The sequence below is a fragment of the Microcaecilia unicolor genome, chromosome 9, assembly GCF_901765095.1.
Source record: "Microcaecilia unicolor chromosome 9, aMicUni1.1, whole genome shotgun sequence".
NCBI classification, from domain to species: Eukaryota; Metazoa; Chordata; class Amphibia; order Gymnophiona; family Siphonopidae; genus Microcaecilia; species Microcaecilia unicolor.
Genome location: NC_044039.1, coordinates 100,221,802 through 100,241,640, shown reverse-complemented (window position 1 = coordinate 100,241,640; position 19,839 = coordinate 100,221,802). Strand labels below are relative to the sequence as shown.

Genomic DNA, 19,839 nt, shown 5'->3' with positions numbered 1-19,839 from the left:
TGAAGCTGCATCCTTCCTCAATTTGATGATATTTGGATCTGCAGGAATGCTGCAACCTCTCCAGATGCTGAGATTTGAAAGAATGTTTCCACCTCTCTCTCTGCTGATGTGGTCTGTATGAACATAAGATATGCCATGCTGGCTCAGATCAATGATCCATTGAGCTCAACATCCTGTTTGACAGTAGCCAGTCCAGCTACCTTGGAAGTACTCTGCAGATCCTAATAGGAAAATCCATTTCATGTTATTCCCCCTCCCCCCACAGCTTTGTAAAAGGATCCCTAAATGAATTAATCCTTAGAAGAAGATGTGAGGGAGATATCCATGCCAGAAATGGTATTTAATGGTCATGAATCAGAGGAACTAATACAAATATCTGTGAACCTGGAATATGTGACAGTAGCAAATCACTTGGACCTTTTACGAAGGCACGGAAGGGCTAATTCACGGGTACTGCATGTCAAATTGGCACTACTGCCGGGCTAACACATGCGGCTGATGAGTAATTCCAAATTTGGTGCATGCCGAAAACCCATGGTAGAAAATAATTTTCTATTTTCTACTGCGAGGGCATTCCCAGCAGTAATCATCAGTTGGCATGCGCTGCATGGTTACCATATGGGTAGAGTGTGAGTCCATGGGTGGCGCGTTAAGCACCATAAATAGGCACACGCTAGTTTTCATTTTGCTGCTCATCCATTTCTCGACCCGTTTTTTAAAAAAAAACACCCTTTTTCCAGATGCGGTAAAGAAATGGCCCAGCACGTGTCCAAAACACGCACCCACACTACCGCAGGCCACTTTTTACCACGCCTTTGTAAAAGGACCCCTTAGAGTACTACTAGATTTCCCATTTTCTTTTAGTTTCATCTTTAAAATGAAGCATAGTAAATGAAAATTAGAGGGTGGCAGTGTAACACCAATGTTTAAAAAGAGTTCCAGAGTTGATTTGGGAAACTATAGACCTTATGAACAATAATTAGGAATTTATAAATATATACTACTCCCCTTAAAGGTAAAATCAGCAAAACTTCAGGGAGATATGAATAATATCATTTATTATGGAAAAACGATTTCTTAATTTATTTAAATAAATCCACAAAAATATGTGAATGTGATGTGCTCAGAAATAATACGTGACTTATATAAATGTGACAAATCACATCTGCCAGTCATTATATAGGGATGGACTCATGATGTGCAATGATAGATGTTAGTGACTGGCAGATGTTCTTTGTCATATTGATACAAGTCACATATTATTTCTGAGCACATCACGTTCACATATTTTTGTGGGTTTATTTAAATAATTAACAAAAAGTTTTTCCATAATAAATATTATTCATATCTTCTTGAAATTTTGCTGAAGCTATAGACCTGTAAGCCTGATATCGGTGCTGGGCATAATGATAAACTATTATAAAGAACAAAATTACTAAACATGTACATAGGCATGGATTAACGGGACAAAGAAAATGTCTATTTAGAGAAGGGAAGTTTTGCTTCACAATCTACTACATTTTTTGAAGGGGTAAATAAACATCTAGATAAAGGTGAGCCAGTTGATACCATTTATCTGGATTCTCAGAAAGCATTTGACAAAGTTCCTCATGAGAGAGACCTGAGGAAATAAAAAAGTCATGGGACAGGAGGCAGTGTCCTAGTGTGGATTGAAAACTGGTTAAAAGAAAACAAAGTAGGGTTAAATTGTCAATATTCTCAATGGAGAAGGGTGAATGGGGGTGAGGGGTTTCCAGGAACCTGTGCTGGGACCATGGGCGTAGCTATGTGGGGGCATGGGCCCCCGTGGATTTTGCCCTGGCCCCCCGCCGCCAACCCCTTCGACCCCCCTTCCCATTGCCAACCTGTCGCCAACGGGTACCTTTGCTGGCGGGGGTCCCCAATCCCCGCCAGCTGAAGTCCTCCAGCGCGGCTGTGTTGCTGATCTGCAAGGGAAGGCTTTCTGTTTCTGTGAGTCTGACGTTCTGCACACACGTCCTTGCAGATCAGTAACGTGGCCACGCCGGAGAAGAGGACTTCGGCTGGCGGGGGTTGGGGACCCCCGCCAGCAAAGGTAGCCGACTGCAGCAGGGGAGGGTTGGCGGCGGTGGGAAGAGGGGATCGAAAGGGGCACCGGGGGGGGGGTCAAAGGTGGTGGTGGTGGCAGCAGGGGGGGGGCTAAAATGTGCCCCCTCACCTCGGGCTCTGGACCCCCCTCCCGCCAAAGTCTGGCTATGCCCCTGACTGGGACTGCTGCTTTTTAATATTTATAAATGACCTGGAAACATGAGTGAGTGAGGTGATCAAACGTGCTGATGACACATTTATTCAAAGTTGTTAATCACAAGAAGGATTGTGAGAAATTGCAAGAAGACCTTACAAAACTGGGAGCCTGGGCACCAAAAATGGCAGGTGTCATCATTTGATAATGAATTGGCAGCAGTGGCCAAGAAAGTGAATAGAATGTTAGGAACTATTAGGAAAGGAATGGAGAATTAAAGAGGATATCATAATGCCTTTATATCACTACATAGTATGATCACACCTCAAATATTTTATACAGTTCTGGTTACCACACCTCATAAAAAATATAGCTGAATTAGAAAACATACAGAGAAGGGTGATCGACTGATAAAGGGGATGCAACAACTCCCCTATGAGGAAAGTCTAAAGAGGTTAGGGCTCTTCTGGTTAGAGATGAGATGGCTATGGGGACATCTGATAGAGTTCTATAAAATAATAGGTGGAATTGAATGAGTAGATGTGAATCACGTGTTTACTCTTTCCAGAAGTTCAAGAACTAGGGGGGAGGGGGGCATAAAATGAAGTTGCTAAGTAGTACATTTAAGACAAATCAGAGAAATATTTCTTCATCCAACATAAAATTAAGCTCTGGAAGTCATTGCCAGAGAATGTGTAAAAAACGTTGGTAGAGCAGGGTTTAAAAAAAAGGTTTGGAAAGGTGCCTAAAATCCATAAACCGTTATTAAGATGGACTTGGGGAAACCCCACTGCTTATTTCTGGGATAAGTAGCATGGAATATTACTCTTTTGGGATCTTGCCTTGGAACCTGAATTGACCACTTTTGGAAACAGGAAATTGGGCATGATGGACCTTTGGTCTGTCCCAGTATAGCAATGCATATATACTTATGTACTCCATGAAGTAAGAAGTAGAGAGACCTAGTTCAATATAGTTAATCATTGTTAATGGACTTGTTCACCAGAAACCTCCCCAAATCTTTTCTAAATGTGTCCTCCCTGAGCATTCTGGCTTCTTTTATAGCTCTTCATTGTATGTTTTTGGAGCCTGTTGAAGTGCTGCAGTCTCTCCCTCTCTCTCTCTGTCTCTCTCTCTCTGAGGGGGTTTCATATAGATTTTATTATATCCCACAGTGAAGTCAGCTGTTTAGGCTTCTAAGCTTTTTTTTCCCTTTCTTTTTTTGTCCATCTTATCCTGGAGAAGAAGAAGGGTCCTTTACATTTCCTAAAGAAGATTCTGCTGAACACCATGATGGAAATAAGGATGGAGCAATCACGTTGGTGGACAGCTCACTGCAGGAGATCTCTGTGAACCACAAGGACACCCAAACAGATGACTGCCTCCATGGTGATTCTACTTCCATGCCATTTATCCTGTCCTCACCAAGAAGGAAGACTGGGCAAGACTCAGCTTACTTGATACCCACTTCTAGCCCTCCATCTCTCTGCCCCAGTCCACTTCCTGTCCAAAAACGGGCTTATGTTAAATGGGAAAACAAGAACTCAATTCACAAGCCAAAGGAAAAAGAACATCATTGCACATTCACACACGTGGAGTCTGACCAGGTAATTTACATCTGTTTTAAGAAAACATTTTAAATTACATTTTTAGTTCAGAGTTACACTGCATATGAGGGTTAGCTCTAGAGCATTTGAGACTGGACTAAGAACTGTACAAATCAAGATATTCAAACTTATGTATAGAATTATAGCAGCCATATTAGTCCTGAAGAAAATGAGTCTTTGAAGGTCATGTTATCAGGAATGTAGTATAAATCTAATATCCTCTGTAAGTAATGTCCAAAAAAAACCCAATACCTGTGCGTGGGAAACCTCATGGGCCTTTCAAGCAAGGATGAGTTGCCATCTATGTACTACAGCTAACCATTTGCTATTATATCAGCACAGGTATTGAGAGCATTTCCCTCAACCAGGACCGTCTTATTTCTTTGAGATTTTCAAGAGAGTGACAGAGGAACTGAAATATTTACTAGATGAAAAATATTGAATTCACCCATAACATCTCAAGATTGATAGAGGTCTATAAAATAATGAGTGGAGTGGAACGGGTAGATGTGAAGCATCTGTTTACGCTTTCCAAAAATACTAGGACTAGGGGGCATGCGATGAAGCTACAATGTAGTAAATTTAAAACGAATCGGAGAAAGTTTTTCTTCACTCAGCATGTAATTAAACTCTGGAATTTGTTGCCAGAGAATGTGGTAAAGGTGGTTAGCTTAGCAGAGTTTAAAAAAGGTTCGGATGGCTTCCTTAAGAAAAAGTCCATAGACCATTATTAAATGGACTTGGGGAAAATCCACTATTTCTGGGATAAGTAGTATAGAATGTTTTGTACTTTTTTGGGATCTTGCCAGGTATTTGTGACCTGGATTGGCCACTGTTGGAAACAGGATGCTGGGCTTGATGGACCTTTGGTCTTTCCCAGTATGGCAATACTTATGTACTTATGATTTGCATGTAACTTAATTGGCTAATGAGCCATTAATGAGCAATAATTGGGTGCAAACAACCAATTATTGATGTTAATTGCCACCAATTAGGATTTGCACATACCTCTGGCTGTGCGCTATTCTATAACACAAGACGCCCAAATCCCATCACTTGCAACACAAAAGGGGGTGTGGCCAAGGGGGCATGAAAGTGTCAGGGGTGTTCTGAAAGGTTGTCTTTGTTGTTACAGAATACTGGGCTTCTATGCCCAACTTGGTCACCAATATTTATACCAGGTTGCAGCAGGCGTAAGTCTAGTGCCCAAAGTTAGGGCACGGGAATCAGCGCTAAGCGAGATTCTATAAAGGGTGAGCTCCATTTATGGAATCCAGCACTATATGCGCATGGATTCATAACACATAACCTAGAATGTCTTTTTTTATACATTTAAATGTATACATTTTATGAAAATAGAATACATTTAGGGTTATATTCTATATATGGTGCCTGAAAATTCTCAGTGGAAAATAAACACACCTAGGCATGTTCTCTAAAGTATGCCTAAATATTTGTAGAATAGGCTTATAGAATATGCAGTGCACCTCTCCACATAACCAAATTCAGTCACTGTCATTTGCGCCATGTTTTACATGGCGTAAATCCTGACACCTAAATTAGGTGCAGAGCAGGTATATTCTATAAGAATGCGCATAGATTTTAGAAACACCCACACCCTGCCCACGGCCATGCCCATTTTCAACTGTGCAACTTAGTATTTAGACACACCATGTTACAGAATACGCTTACCGAGTCATGCTTGTAATTCTGAATTAATGCCAATTAGTGCTGATAATTGCTTGTTAACATCCAATTGACAGCGTTGATTAGCTAGTTACCCAATTAAGTTACGCACATTTGTACTGCTATGGATTTACAGCCTGCTTCACTGACACAGACTAAATAATTACCGTGGATTCTTTTGGATTCATATTAGGTAAATGAGACCTTTATTAGAAGTGCTAAAATATACAATGATTAAAATATATACAATGATTAAGCTATATACACACAATGATTAGCTATATAACTAAAAAAAACAATACCTATCTATAAACAATCATTACATCACTGGTCTCTACATCTAAGCAATGCTAAGAGTTCTTAGACCAGGAAAAGAAGCAATAATACACTATACATACAACACCACAGGTCAGGAATTTCAGACCATTATCTCATCAGCTGGGAGGCCCGTTGCAGCGAAAGCCTGAAGTCTCCTTATGACCAGGAACAAGTCTTTTCTGCACGATGCGTCCACTCACAGATGAGCCTCAAAACTCTGCTGCAACAAGCCCCCCTTTTTATTAAGCTAAAGCTTATTTTCAGAGCCAAGGAAAATTACAGCATGCTTGAGAATAGGTAAACAAGCCATACTGTGGGAATGTGGTCACATGTTTCCAAGTCCAGGTGGCCAGTCTGAACTTCGAAAACAAGCACCATCCTCCTCTTCACATACCAAATTAATTAGAGCTGTGTCTTATCTTCTGCATTCCAATTTATTTTCACACAATCAAAGTTAATCATTTTTAAACAGAATTACTTCTAATCAACAATAGAGACCCAAGTGCACTTGTTGGTCAAGGCAGATAGAGTTGAAAAGCAATCTCTAAAATCCTTTTTATTACATTGTTATGCTTCGATTGCCGCACGGAAATTAAGACATGATATATAGAATCTGGGGGTTAGGGTGTAACTTTCTACCAGAACATGCTAATGCTGTCATTGCACAATACATAAAATGAACCTTGCAATAGATATGTGCCCTTGGATAATAACACTCAGTAATGGTATTAATGCATGTTAATTGCTAGCAAATGATACTCGCATAATTTTTGGAAGCTGGAAATCCAGGTGGTTGAATGTACTCAATCTACATACATAATTCCTTATTTTATATGTGTACATGATGACTAAGCTTTTAAAATTTTAAACTGAAGTGTAGTAGTTTATATAGAATACCAAACTCTCATTGCTAATTTCCAGTTCTTCTTGCCAAACCCTGATACTGCCCTCAAGAATAGAGGAACTAGTGTCAAAGAAAACAAATATTTGATAGAAGGAGGAGGTAGTATTAATGTGAAAAAGAAGGTGATAACAGAATTTGTTCTGGTATATCAGGCCACCAGAGCATTCAGCCTAAAGCAGCAAGATTCTCAACTACTAGCGTGATTTGTATATATAGATGAGAATTCTGAGAATAAAAAAACTTGTAGGCCATTTTATCAAGTGTATAAAGGGAAAATACAAAAACAATGTGCCCTTTATATATTCTAAATATTTAAAAGTAGACAGATTACTTAGAACATTTTTTACATCTGTAGTCCACACTTAGGGGTCCTTTTACTAAGGTGCACTGAAAAATGGGCTGTGCTAGTGTAGGTGCGTGTTTATCAGTGTGCCTGTAAAAAAGGCCTTTTTAAATTTTTGCCGAAAATGGACGTATGGCAAAATAAAAATTGATGTGCGTCAATTTTGAATCTTGAGACCTTACTGCCACCCATTGACTTAGTGTTAAGGTCTCACGCAGTAATCGTGCACGTAAAAAATGAAATTACTGCCCGGGCCACGCGGTAGCCGGGTGGTAACTCCAAATTGACGCACATTGGGTGCATGTAAGCGCCTATGTGGCTTAGTAAAAGAGCCCCTTATTGAGGCATAGATTCAAATTGAACACTGTGTTTTATTTTCTGTATAGGAAAGTAATTTAAGGGCAGAAAATGAAGCTTTAAAGATTCATCTTAAAGATGCGCAAAGGCAAATTGAGGCTCTGAAGACTGAGCTAAGAAAACTGCAGATGTCGGACAGCATGGAGCACAAGGATTTTTCATAGTGGAATACTTGAACTCTTCCTGGGATAAATATAACGCTCTGGTAGCGGCTGTCCAGCCCGGATAAGGACACTGTGCTCAAGGAACAGAAAAGCATCATCATGTGAAAGTACAATTAATCAGACCAGCAACAGAAATGCAGCTGGACACCAAAATCTAAACTGTTGGTTTAGCTGTCTCGAGGACAGTGTACTGGTGAATTGCGTTACACAGAAGATGCAGCAGGTACACAGGAGAAAATGGTGCTTGGGCATTATATTACACAGTTGCAGAGAGTTACACAAGTGAATCTCTTGGTTGATGAATGTTATTGACATTTTTGAAGGGGAATATGCTAATGCATTAAGTTACAATGGAATAGATCAGCAGGGGAATTTGCTGGTACACAGAGAGGGGCATAATCGGGGGCGTCCTTGCAGGGGCGGGGAAACCCATATTATCGAAACAAGATGGGTGGCCATCTTTCATTTCGATAGTACGGTCGGGGACACCCAAATCTCAACATTTAGGTTGACCTTAGAGATGGTCGACCTAAATGTTGAGATGGTTGACCTTAGAGATGGTCGTCCCTGATTTTCGGCGATAATGGAAACCGAGGACACCCATCTCAAAAACGACCAAATCCAAGCCCTTTGATCGTGGGAGGAGCCAGCATTCATAGTGCACTGGTCCCCCTGACATGCCAGGACACCAACCGGGCACCCAAGGGGGCACTGCAGTGGACTAACTGATGCACTAACTGAACGGAAAAAGCCCTTCCCTTCCCTTAGCGATTTGGAAAGGAACGGGCATGCATTAAGGAAATTGCATGCAAATGAGCTACTCACTGTTAGCTCATTTGCACACAATTTCCTTCCTAAGGAGGGGAAGCCAGTGCAGAACAGCCAAGCATTATGCGTGGCTGCTCTGCGCATGCCAAAGACGGCTTCATACACGCAGACAAGCTGTGTGTATAAAAGCCGTCTACAACCTTAAAAAAACACAAGTCCAGGTGAAAACGCCCAAGTGCTTGTCAGGGATGTCTTTTTTTTTTTTGAGGATGGGTGAAGGACGTCCAAGTGTTAGGCGCCTTCACTATTCCTTTGTCCCTGTGACAGGCAGTTGAGGACATCAAAAATGTGGGTGTTTCTGTGAGGAGGATGTCTATGCCTTTGCTATGCCTCTGACACCCCCTTTGTTTATTTATTTGGATTTTGGATCACAAGTAGCAGCAGTGGGATTTGAACTGGCCAACTCTGGATTGCAAGACCAGTGCTCAAACCACGAGGCCACTCCTCCACTCCACTCCCTTGAAATTTTGCCATTTTTGTGGGGGGGGGGGGGCAGTTCAGGATGTCCAAAATGTTTGAAAGAAGGATGTCCACACCTTTGCTATGCCTCTGCTGACACATGCACACCTCCCCCCTCCCCCCCCCCCAGGGACCTGCATACTGCTGCGATGGACCTGAATATGATATTTGAGGCTGGCAAAAAGTTTTTAAAGTTGTTTTATTCAAGATGGGAGGGGGTTAGTCACCACTGGGGGAGTCAGGGGAGGTCATCCCCGATTCCCTCCAGTGGTCATCTGGTCAGTTCGGGCACCTTTTTAAGGCTTGGTCATAATAAAAAATGGTCCAAGTAAAGTCGGTGAAGTGCTCGTCAGGGACACCCTTCTTTTTTTCATTATCGCTCAAGGATGCCCATGTGTTAGGCACGCCCCAGTCCAGCCTTTGCTACGCCTCTGACACGCCCCCGGGAACTTTGGTCATCCCCGTGACGGGAAGTAGTTGAGGATGCTCAAAAATGGCTTTCGATTATGCCGATTTGGGCGACCCTGAGAGAAGGATGCCCATCTCCCGATTTGTGTTGAAAGATGGGCGCCCTTCTCTTTCGAAAATAAGCCTGAGAGTATCTCAAGAGTGAGCAGTATCTCAGGCGCAGAATGTTGGGCTACTGAGTTGCAAAGGACTATCTCAGGTATGGACATTGCTGGAGTTTGTCAAGAGATGAACCAGTGCTATGCAGGAGTTTTCCAAGAATGAACACGTCAGTCGTACTTAATTATGCAGGAGAGGACAGTATTATGGTACTGGGTTATACTGGAATATCTCAGGAACTATGGTGCTGGGGTATTATATTAAACAGGAATACCTTCAGGGCATATAGGGCTAGATTCTATATATCACACCTAAAAAAATTGGCACCGAAAAAATATGCCTAGATGTATTGTATAAACCGTACCTAAATTTAGGCACGCTTTAGAGAATATGCCTAAATGTAGGTGTAGTTTATAGAATACAAATAATGAGCTGAACTCTATTGAACAATCTATAAGTATTCATAACCTATAGGATGTGATATCTATCTTTTATCTCTTTAAAAAAAAAAAAAGTAAGAAAGATTGTAATAATAATAAAAAGAGATAAAAGATAGACATCACATCCTATAGGTTATGAATACCTATAGATTGTTCAATAGAGTTCAGCTCATTATTTGAGAATACAGTACAGACTCGCTGAAAGTTTGTCCAGATTTTTCTGTGTTTATAGAATACACCCAGCACCTGTTTTTTGCGTCTATATTTAGTCACAGCTATTTACGCCAATGAAAACCTGGTGTAAGTGCCGATGCATTAATTACATGGCAGGTTCATTTGTATATTGATTTGTTTTAAAAATTGTATGTGGAAAATAATAGGGTACAAAATCTGCTGTATAAGAGTGCACTGACCTCAATAAACGTAAGTACATCCAGGGGCAGTGCAACACTTTTGGTTGGAGGGCCAAACAAATTAATATATTATCCCCCCCCCCCCCAGCTCTCCAGTTGCTGGTGTACATTTGGGCAAAGTATTGGTGGGGCCGTGGCCCCAGTGGCCTATCTCTGTTCCACTGCTTATGAGTACATCTATTAGATTTTGAGCCTCTCCTAATACAAGCCACAACTTTTTAGAATTTCAGGTTTGACTTTATTTTTAAAAATGACAACATAACATTTAATTTTCTGGCGTAAATATAGCTGGTCTCATCATAAACATAAGTACGACTCCTTCAAAGGACATTACATAAGAGGGATTTAGGTTCCAAGAAGGCATATACTGATATAGTTCTTTACTCACATAGGTCTGATCCAATATTAGAATCTCCAAGGTATTCAGTTCTTCACTTTGACAGGCCTACATACATCATTTTTTGTTTGTTTGTTTGTTTATAAAGATTTTTCAGTGTACTTACAAACAGATTTATTTGTAAAGAAACTAGAACAATCAAAAAGAAACAGAAAAAATAAATTAATATCCAAATGTATCCAATAATACCAATGCTCACCCGCTATCAAGTCCACAGTTAACGGAATAGGCTCTAGAAATATGGAAGATATCACAAATTTCCATTAAAGAAATTAAGAAAAAGAAAGACAATTACAGGCTATTTGATTACGTATATGTGATCATTTTCAAAGCAGAAAAACATCCAAAAAGTGGCACAAAGGGGCAGATGGACCTTTTTTGCCAAAACATACAAATCGCTATTTTTGAAACCCATTTTTAAGATGCTTTTCTATGCAGCTTGTCTGCAGTGCATCCAGATCACAAGGGGGCGTGTTGGGTGTGGGATTCAGATGTTCCCAAAACTTAGATGTTTTTTCTGCTGTAATAGAACAAAGCAAAAACGTGCAGGGCTAAAAGTTAGACGTCTTGGTCTAGACCTGTTTCAATCATGATTAAGTCACAAAATGACCAAATGACCACTGGAGAGATTAAGGCATGACCCCTTACTCCCCCATTGGTCACTGACCCCCTCCCACCCCCCAAAGATGTGAAAGAAACAGTACATACCAGACTCTATGACATCTTCAGATGTTATGGCCAGACCTATTAGAGCAGCAAGCAGGTCCCTGGAGTAGCCTAGTGATCAGTGCAGTGCACTGTAGAGAAGTGAACCCTCAAGGCTTCAAAGAAAGCCCAAAGGCGACTGAAAATAAGACCATTTTAAATTCAGATACACACACCCTCCTCAAACCTTCCAATATATTAATTAACAAATCATGCAAAATTGGCAAACACACCAATTTCACCAATGATAACCCACTTCTTGCATACCCCTGCAACAGCTTTTTAACCAAAATGGAAGATGTAGGGTCTCTAAAGCTTCAAATTTTAGACATATATGCTATGGCAGCTAAAACTTGCGACACAGCACTCAAAGATTTCTTTCTTCTGCGAGCATCCAGCACAAGTTGAATAATTCTATTCTCATCTACAGGGGAAATACTATCTGTTTGATCAAGACTAGAATTCCTGAAATCACTTCCATCCCGACGAATAAAATTTCCAAATATTCTCCGCCAATGCACTGCTCAGCAGTTCTTCAAAGACTCGTGACATCTTTCCCAAAAGTCCTTAGGTAGCTCCATTGGCAAATCTTCTGCCTCTGGTGCCAAAGTCCAGAAACGAGACCACTGAAAACAAAAAAGAGCATCAGCGATCCTGTTATCCAGGCCACTGCAAACATAACAAAATCACTAAATGTAAAAGCTCTACCAAGAAAGGACAATGCGCTGATTGTTTATTCACTGCTTGAACAACTGCCCAATTGTCCAAATACAGCATTATTGTCCAATCTTGCAAAATTTTTCCCCATAACACTAAAGCCACCCACACTGGGAACAGTTCTAAGAATACTATATTCTGGCACCATCCTTTAACAATCCAGCCATGTTGCCGCACACCAGTGCTCCCTTGGAAGCCAACTCCAAAACCATGATTCCCTGCTGCATCAGTATACAAATGCAAATCCACACTAATAACAGGTGGGAGAGGCCAAACTTGTATACGAATAAAATTACTCAAAAAATTTCTTCCAAAGCTCCAAATCTTCTCACACATATATAGGTATGCACACTCAATAATACTGCTTGTGCATACTAATTGCCTAGAGAAAACCTTACCCATATGAATGACTCTCATACCAAAATTACAATGACCTACCAAAGACTGGATTTCTTTCACTGTCAATTTCTTTCTATGTAAAACACAAAGCTCCTTAACTTTCTCCACTGGCAATCTAGATTCCATCTTCACCGTATGAAGTTCCACCCTAAAAACACCAACTTAGTACAAGGTCCTTCTGATTTCTCTTCAGCTAATGTAATGCCAAATACCACCACTACAGAATGACAGACTACCAACAAGTGCTCACTTTCCTCTGACTCTGCCCTCCCCCCAAACAAAAAATCATCCAAATTATCACTGAACTCAGTCCTGCCCTTTCTTCTATCACCCACTGAATAAAACTCGAGAAGGTTTCAAAATAAGAACACGAAATAGAACATCTCATAGGAAGACATCTGTCAAAATAATACTTCTCTTCAAACTTAAAACCTAGAAGATGGAACAACTGTGGGTGTATTGGTAGCAAATGGAAAGCCGATTCAATATCAACTTTTGCTAATAATGCACCCGACCCTAATCATCGCACCATTTCTACTGCTTTATTAAAAGACGCATACTGAACTGAACATAAAGAAGAGTCAATAAAATCATTTACACTAACATCAAATGGGAAAGAAAGATTATGAATTAGCCTAAACTTTCCTTTCTGGTTTTTTTTGGGGGGTATGACCCCTAATGGCAAAATCACAAAATCTTCTCTCTCACTACTAACTTATGAGTTGATATAGAAACTGCATTTTTATAACTGTGCAACAGCTTAGGACCTTGAAATGGAATTACAAATAAATCAACAAACCCATTCCACAGCAAATTCACATCACCTTTCAAAGGGTAAACATCCAACCAAGGACCCATTAGCTGCAGCTTTAATGGTATTCAGACCTTTACCCAACCACTCCAGCACTCCTTGCCATGCTGGCCTACTTGAGGTACCTCTGCCTCTTCCCCACCCAATGGGACAATGAATGACTGGGTGTGGACTGCTACACCTACTGCAGCTATGTCTAAACCTACATCCTGACTGATCACATCTCCCTGAATTAAGTTGAAAACACACTTGCCACCCTTGACTATTCCCTTGCCCACAAGACCCCTCTCCTCCAACCAACCCTTGTCTTCCCCAGTTAAGCAATCCTGGTCCTCCCCCAAAGATGATTATGTCCCTGAGGAGGTGCCCCCTGGAAAAACAAAGGATGAGAAACTGTCATTTCAGCCAAAGGTCAACGTCCCTGAATCCTCAAACTTCAGCTCTGTCTTTGGCTAAACTACATCTAAATTGCTCATCATAATTGAACCAAGCCCAATCTCTGTGTGTGTGATATGCACGCAAAATCATATCCATATACTTCCACAAACCAGGGAATAAATTTGGTTTAACAGACCCCAAAATATTAGCATAAATATTAAATGCAAGCAACCAGTTAAAAATAGTCCTTGACACCTTACTTTTCCTTTATTGCCCCAAATCTTTCTGATTACCTCCCTTTTTCATCTCATCACCTTCTTGATTCTTTTCTAACAATCTAAATATGTCAACATAATGACCCCTCAATATTTTTTCATACTGTTTTCTTGAAATCTGATGATCTAAAGGAGCAATTTCACACAAAGTATGCCCCTTCCTAGAAACTTGTATAGCACCAGTAGACGTGCCAGCTACTACAGGCAAGGAAACTCCTCCCCCATCACAGATATCCTCAGAAGAAGAAGAGGATGACAAAGACAAAGAGGAATCCCAGGAATCTGAAGACTCCCAATGGATCAATGTGGGCTCTCCATTGACACCTTTCAATATCTAAATGTTTAACCACATGCTGCAATCTTGGTAAGAATTTCTTATCCTTTAAGCATCTACGCAATGACAAGCCCTTTTGACCTACTCTAGCACCTTTATTCACCCTTTCATTCCCACCAGTATCACAATCCCATCTCCATGCAGCAAATTCAATATTGTATTATTCAACTCACCAGCATTATTGCACTGACCACTAGTAGAAGCCTCCACTCCAACAGAGTCCTGCTGCACCCTTGACTCCATGTTCCTGCTTCAACAATCAGTTCTTCCTCTTCATTACTCCTGACACTACATTTCCCTGCTGAGCAACCTTCTTAGAACTTTTTCTCTTCCCCAAAGTTTCTTTCCTTTTTTCTCTAGAAGTATTAACCCCCCCCCCCCCCTTAGCACATCTGAAACAACTCTCATTGCCTTCTGCTTCCCCTTTCTTTTACCTTTTCCTTTCCCACCAGCCTGTTCAACACATGGTGCCATTCCTTACACCCAAAAGGATGCAAAAAACACTTGTTCAATGCAGACACCGCTGAGACAGCTAACTTGCCCCAATAATAATAAAACAAAGGGGAGGGGCGAAGAGGAAGGCCCTGCCGCTCCAAAGACCCAGCTACTGGAGCAACAGTAACAAAGAGATGCTGCCTCAAACACCCTCTACACATGGACTCCCAAATCAAGAAAGCAGTGAAATGCAACAAAAAACAGACTCCTCACAGCAACTCTTCAATCCTCACTACCTGTATGGTAAGCAAAACTCCATCCACCAAAACTTTGCGCTCCCATTGCACCACACTTGCGAACCTGCACTAAGTGAAATAATAAATTAATTAAACTTCTAATGAATAATTTCTCACAAAATTACCTCCTTTTACTACTACAATTCCCTCCAACCACCACCCAACCACTCTCTACCCAAAACAATGCTCCTGCCCGCCAACATTCTAACCTGTCTTCCCACTATTAACTTCCCAGCCAATCCCCTCTCTCCGAGTGTTCCTCCTTCACCTCTTCAATATTCTTATCCTACCACAACCTTTCCAGCACACCGAAATCACCAATGAATTCCAAACGCCTCTGAGGGGGATATGATAGAGGTCTACAAAATCTTGAGTGATGTAGAATGGGTAAAAGTGAATTGATTTTTTACTCTTTCAAAAAGTGCAAAGACTAGGGGACACTCAATGAAGTTACATGGTAATACTTTTAAAACAAATAAGAGAAAATATTTTTTCACTCAACAAATAGCGAAGCTCTGGAGCTCATTACCAGTGGATGTAACATACATAGAGGGGCATAATTGAACGAAAACGTCTATCTCCATGGGCGTTTATCTCCGAGAACGGGTCCGTGAAGGGGCGGACCAAACCGTATTTTCGAAAAAAATAGACGTCCATGTTTTATTCGACAATTTGTGAGCTAGGCGTTTTTGTTTTTCAGTGATAATGGAAAATGAAAGCGCCCAGCTCAAAAACGAATAAATCCAAGGCATTTGTTCGTGGGAGGGGCCAGGATTCGTAGTGCACTGGTCCCCCTCACATGCCAGGACACCAACCGGGCACCCTAGGGGGCACTTTTACAAAAACGAAAAAAAAGGTAAAAGAGCTCCCAGGTGCATAGCACCCTTCCCTTGTGTGTTGAGCCCCCCAAATCCCCCTCAAAACCCACTGGCCACAAGTCTACACCATTACTATAGCCCTAAGGGGTGAAGGGGGGCACCTACATGTGGGTACAGTGGGTTTGGGGGGGTTGGACGACTAAGCATTAAGCAGCACAATTGTAACAGGTAGGGGGGGATGGGCCTGGGTCCACCTGCCTGAAGTCCACTGCACCCCCTAACAACTGCTCCAGGGACCTGCATACTGCTGCCAGGGAGGTGGGTATGACATTTGAGGGTGAAAATAAAAAGTTGTGAAACATCATGTTTTGTGGTGGGAGGGGGTTAGTGACCACTGGGGGAGTCAGGGGAGGTCATCCCCGATTCCCTCTGGTGGTAATCTGGTCATTTAGGGCACTTTCGGGGGCCTTATTCGTGAAAAAACAGGGTCCAGGAAAAGTGCCCTAAATTCTAGCTACAAACGCATACTTTTTGTCCATTATCGGTGAAAGGCGCCCATCTCTCCTCGGCCGATAACCACGCCCAAGTTCCACCTTCGCCACGCCTCCGACATGCCCCCGTCAACTTTGTACGCTTCCGCGATGGAGTGCAGTTGAAAATGTCCAAAATCGGCTTTCCATTATACCGATTTATTCGTTTTTGTGAGATAAACGTCTATCTCCCGATTTGGGTCGAAATCTAGGCGTTTTTCTCTTTCAATTATAAGGTGGATAGTAACATAGTAGATGACGGCAGAAAAAGACCTGCACGGTCCATCCAGTCTGCCCAACAAGACAAACTCATATGTGCTACTTTTTGTGTATATCTTACCTTGATTTGTATCTGCCATTAAGGCGGGACTCTGCGGAACGAACTCACGAAGGGAGGGAAGGCTAGAGACGGGGCAGGCTTTAAAATGACGCGGCTGCTGGGACGGAGGTAAATTAAAGATTTAAAGCCCCAAGGGCGGTGCAGTATGGCAGTGTGGTATGGCGGCACAGCGACGCCCCCCTGCGGTGCTTACCCCACTTACCGGGTTTGACCGGCCGGCCCTGTAGTTTAGAATAGGTATTTTACCTGTTTGTTTTAGTTTTCAGGATTTTGTTCTCAAATGATTTTTAGTTGCATTTATATATTTTTTGTATAATTGATTAAAGTTTGTATCACTGATCTTTTTCAATTTAGCCTTTATTCATTTTTATACCTCTTCCAAGTTGCATATAAATATGAACGCACTGCTTGTTTGGACCTCAGTTTTCAATGAGAAAGTGGGGTGAGGGGGATTGTGCTTATCGCTCTGACCTTAAAAAGTCAAATAAACATTTGAGATTTAAGAACGCTGTTCCTTAATTGACTCCTATTGTACATGCAGTTTTGCAAAAACCAACCCATACACATTTAAGTTGCAAAATGCACAGCTGCTTAAATGTGAAATTCTATGAATGAATCTGCTCTATTTTATTTGCACATGGTTTTTGCAAAATGGCTCTTGCATGTGAACTCATGCATATTCCTATATGTATTTTACAAAGAGCTCTGCATTTTTGGTAAAGTACCCAGGAAATGTTTAAGTCCATTTCTGTGTATCTATATTTTAATGGACTCTAGAACATCAGTGCACTTACTGGGAAAACTGAACAAGCTGGATTATTACAGAATATCTGGCCTCAGTCGCATACAATGAACACAGATAGAAGTACAGAATACATTATCACAAACTCAAATTAAATTAGGAAGATTAAATTTGACCTGAAATCCCAAGAAACTGCACTCTAAATATACTGTAATGTCAGAAGAATAGAAACAGTGGTGCATTTTACTTGAACTGTGCAAAATATAAAGATAGCAGATGTACTCTCCAAGAATTTACATGTTCCAATTGCTAAATTGAAAATAAAATTATCTTTTATACTTTGTCTGGCCATTTTATTTTTTAACCATCTTGCTACCAGCCTCTGAATTCTGCTTTCTTTTGTCTGCTTTCCCTTAACTTGGTACTCCGAGTCTCCTGTCAAGATTCCAGCTTCTTGTCAAGCTCTTTGCTTTCAGTAATCTGTGTTTGCCCTTTTGTGTTGGATGCCCTTTTTTCTTGGAAATACAGTGACATTAAAACTTACCTTGAGCAATCCTGATTCTCATCTTGTTCTTATCTAGTATTCATGCCTTGGAGTCCTTGTCTAGTAGCTGTCCACACTCAGGCTAGGGACTGTGATAGCATAAACCAACCAAAGTAATGTTACTGATATATTGACTGTCACCAAAATAAAAAGGCTGATAGTACGACTCAGCTAAATTTGAATGCCTACAGCAGTGCTGCCAAGTTAACCACTTCCAGGAGGGAAAATTTTGGCCAGTTCTGATTTTAAACTTATATCCAAAAGCAGTGTGGGATTTGTAGTCCCTGATTCTACTCATTGAAATTAGTGCTGCAGGTCCCATAATCCATCAGGATGAGGTTGTCAGAAATTTAGGACTGGTCTATAGACTTCCTCCTGAAATGTATTCTAATGAATTACTCCAAAGACTGTTTTATACCATGTTCTTCCACACTAAGTTCCTGGGAAAGTGTTCTGGAACCCGTATTGTACTTGCAAACCTGAATCCTTGCATGAAAATCCCAGTTACTATTATACTATGATAGACATATGCTAGGCCTACTCAACATCCTGGTTGTCCAGTTCAGAAGTTCTGTGAAACCATGAGGCTCATTTTCAAAAGAGAAAAACATCTCAAAATCAACATAAAGCGTCAGAGGGATGATTTTCACAGGAAAACATCCAAGTTGCAATTTTCAAAACTCAAATTTGAGACAGTTTTATCCAGTTCATCTAAATTGCAAGGGGGGGGGGGGGGGGTTGGGGCATATTTTGGGCGGGCCCAGAATTTGCTTTTCCTGGGATAATGGAATAAGATAAAAATGTCTAGGGCAAAAACTGGGACATTTTTATCTGGACCTATTTCAATCGTGACTAAGACACAAAAATGTGCTCTAACTGACCAGCTAACCACTGGAGGGATTAAGATATGACCCCCTCCCAGCAATCAAAGTTGTGACAGTGACAGTACATACCAGACTCTGTGATAGCTTCAGATATTTTGGCCATTCCTATTACAGCAGCAAGCTGGTCTCAGGAGTAGGCTAGTGGTCAGTTCAAACTGAGGTCATACTCCACATACCCTGGCTTAGGAATGAGGTTCATTCCTGTTGTAGTATGGGCAAAACTAACCCATTTGGAGTAATTGCCCCCTTGGGAATCACCTGTGTTTTAAGTGTACCATTTTGGCAGACCTGTGATTTCACAATGATGTGGTGATAAAGATTAATTGTCAATGGTGATGAGCATATGATGTGAAAGATCAATGTTTACAAAAATCCATTATTAATAAAGCACATGGCTGTGCTTTATTGACCGCTAATGCAGATTTCTATTGAAATGTGGCTATGTTGAGTCTTTGATTTTGGTGTTCACTGATGTTTAAAAAAATTGTTTTCCTTTTTTCCTGGTTCTGTTTTATATTATTTTCAAAATATACATAGTACTGGGCAACTGTGTCGAAAGACAAAGTTTGAAAGAGAAAATATGCACTGAGAAGCTTCATGCTTTTCAGGACTCTGAGTTAGGGATTGTTGGATTGTACTAGTTGACCTTTATCTACTGTAAGTATAGTATCCTCAAGAGGAGCCTGACTGCATGTGTTCAATTCAACATTTCTCTTAATGAATAATACCAATGCAAGAAAATAGAGGAACCATGAAATTATTGTTTTCTATTTGATCACATTTTCTGTGTGTTCAAGTATATTCCAGGGCCTCAAACCTGTTTCTCTTTCTGAGTAATTTGCTAAGTAAACTGATATTGTCCAGTATTCCTTCATTTTTCCCTGTAGTTGTTTATTCTCAATTTAACCCTGAAACAATATTATAACA

The 19,839-nt window shown here is 40.9% G+C and overlaps 1 protein-coding gene across 1 annotated transcript in view; it reads left to right on the top strand.

Annotated features, from left to right (window-relative positions):
- RASGRP1 (RAS guanyl releasing protein 1) overlaps positions 1–7,600 on the top strand; it is a 139,370-nt gene extending 131,770 nt beyond the window's left edge. Inside the window, exons 16-18 of the mRNA XM_030213685.1 lie at positions 1,977–1,995; positions 3,464–3,828; positions 7,466–7,600. Of these exons, the coding sequence (XP_030069545.1) occupies positions 1,977–1,995; positions 3,464–3,828; positions 7,466–7,600 (519 nt within the window). The remainder of the gene's footprint in view (positions 1–1,976; positions 1,996–3,463; positions 3,829–7,465) is intronic.
- Positions 7,601–19,839: the final 12,239 nt, after the last annotated feature.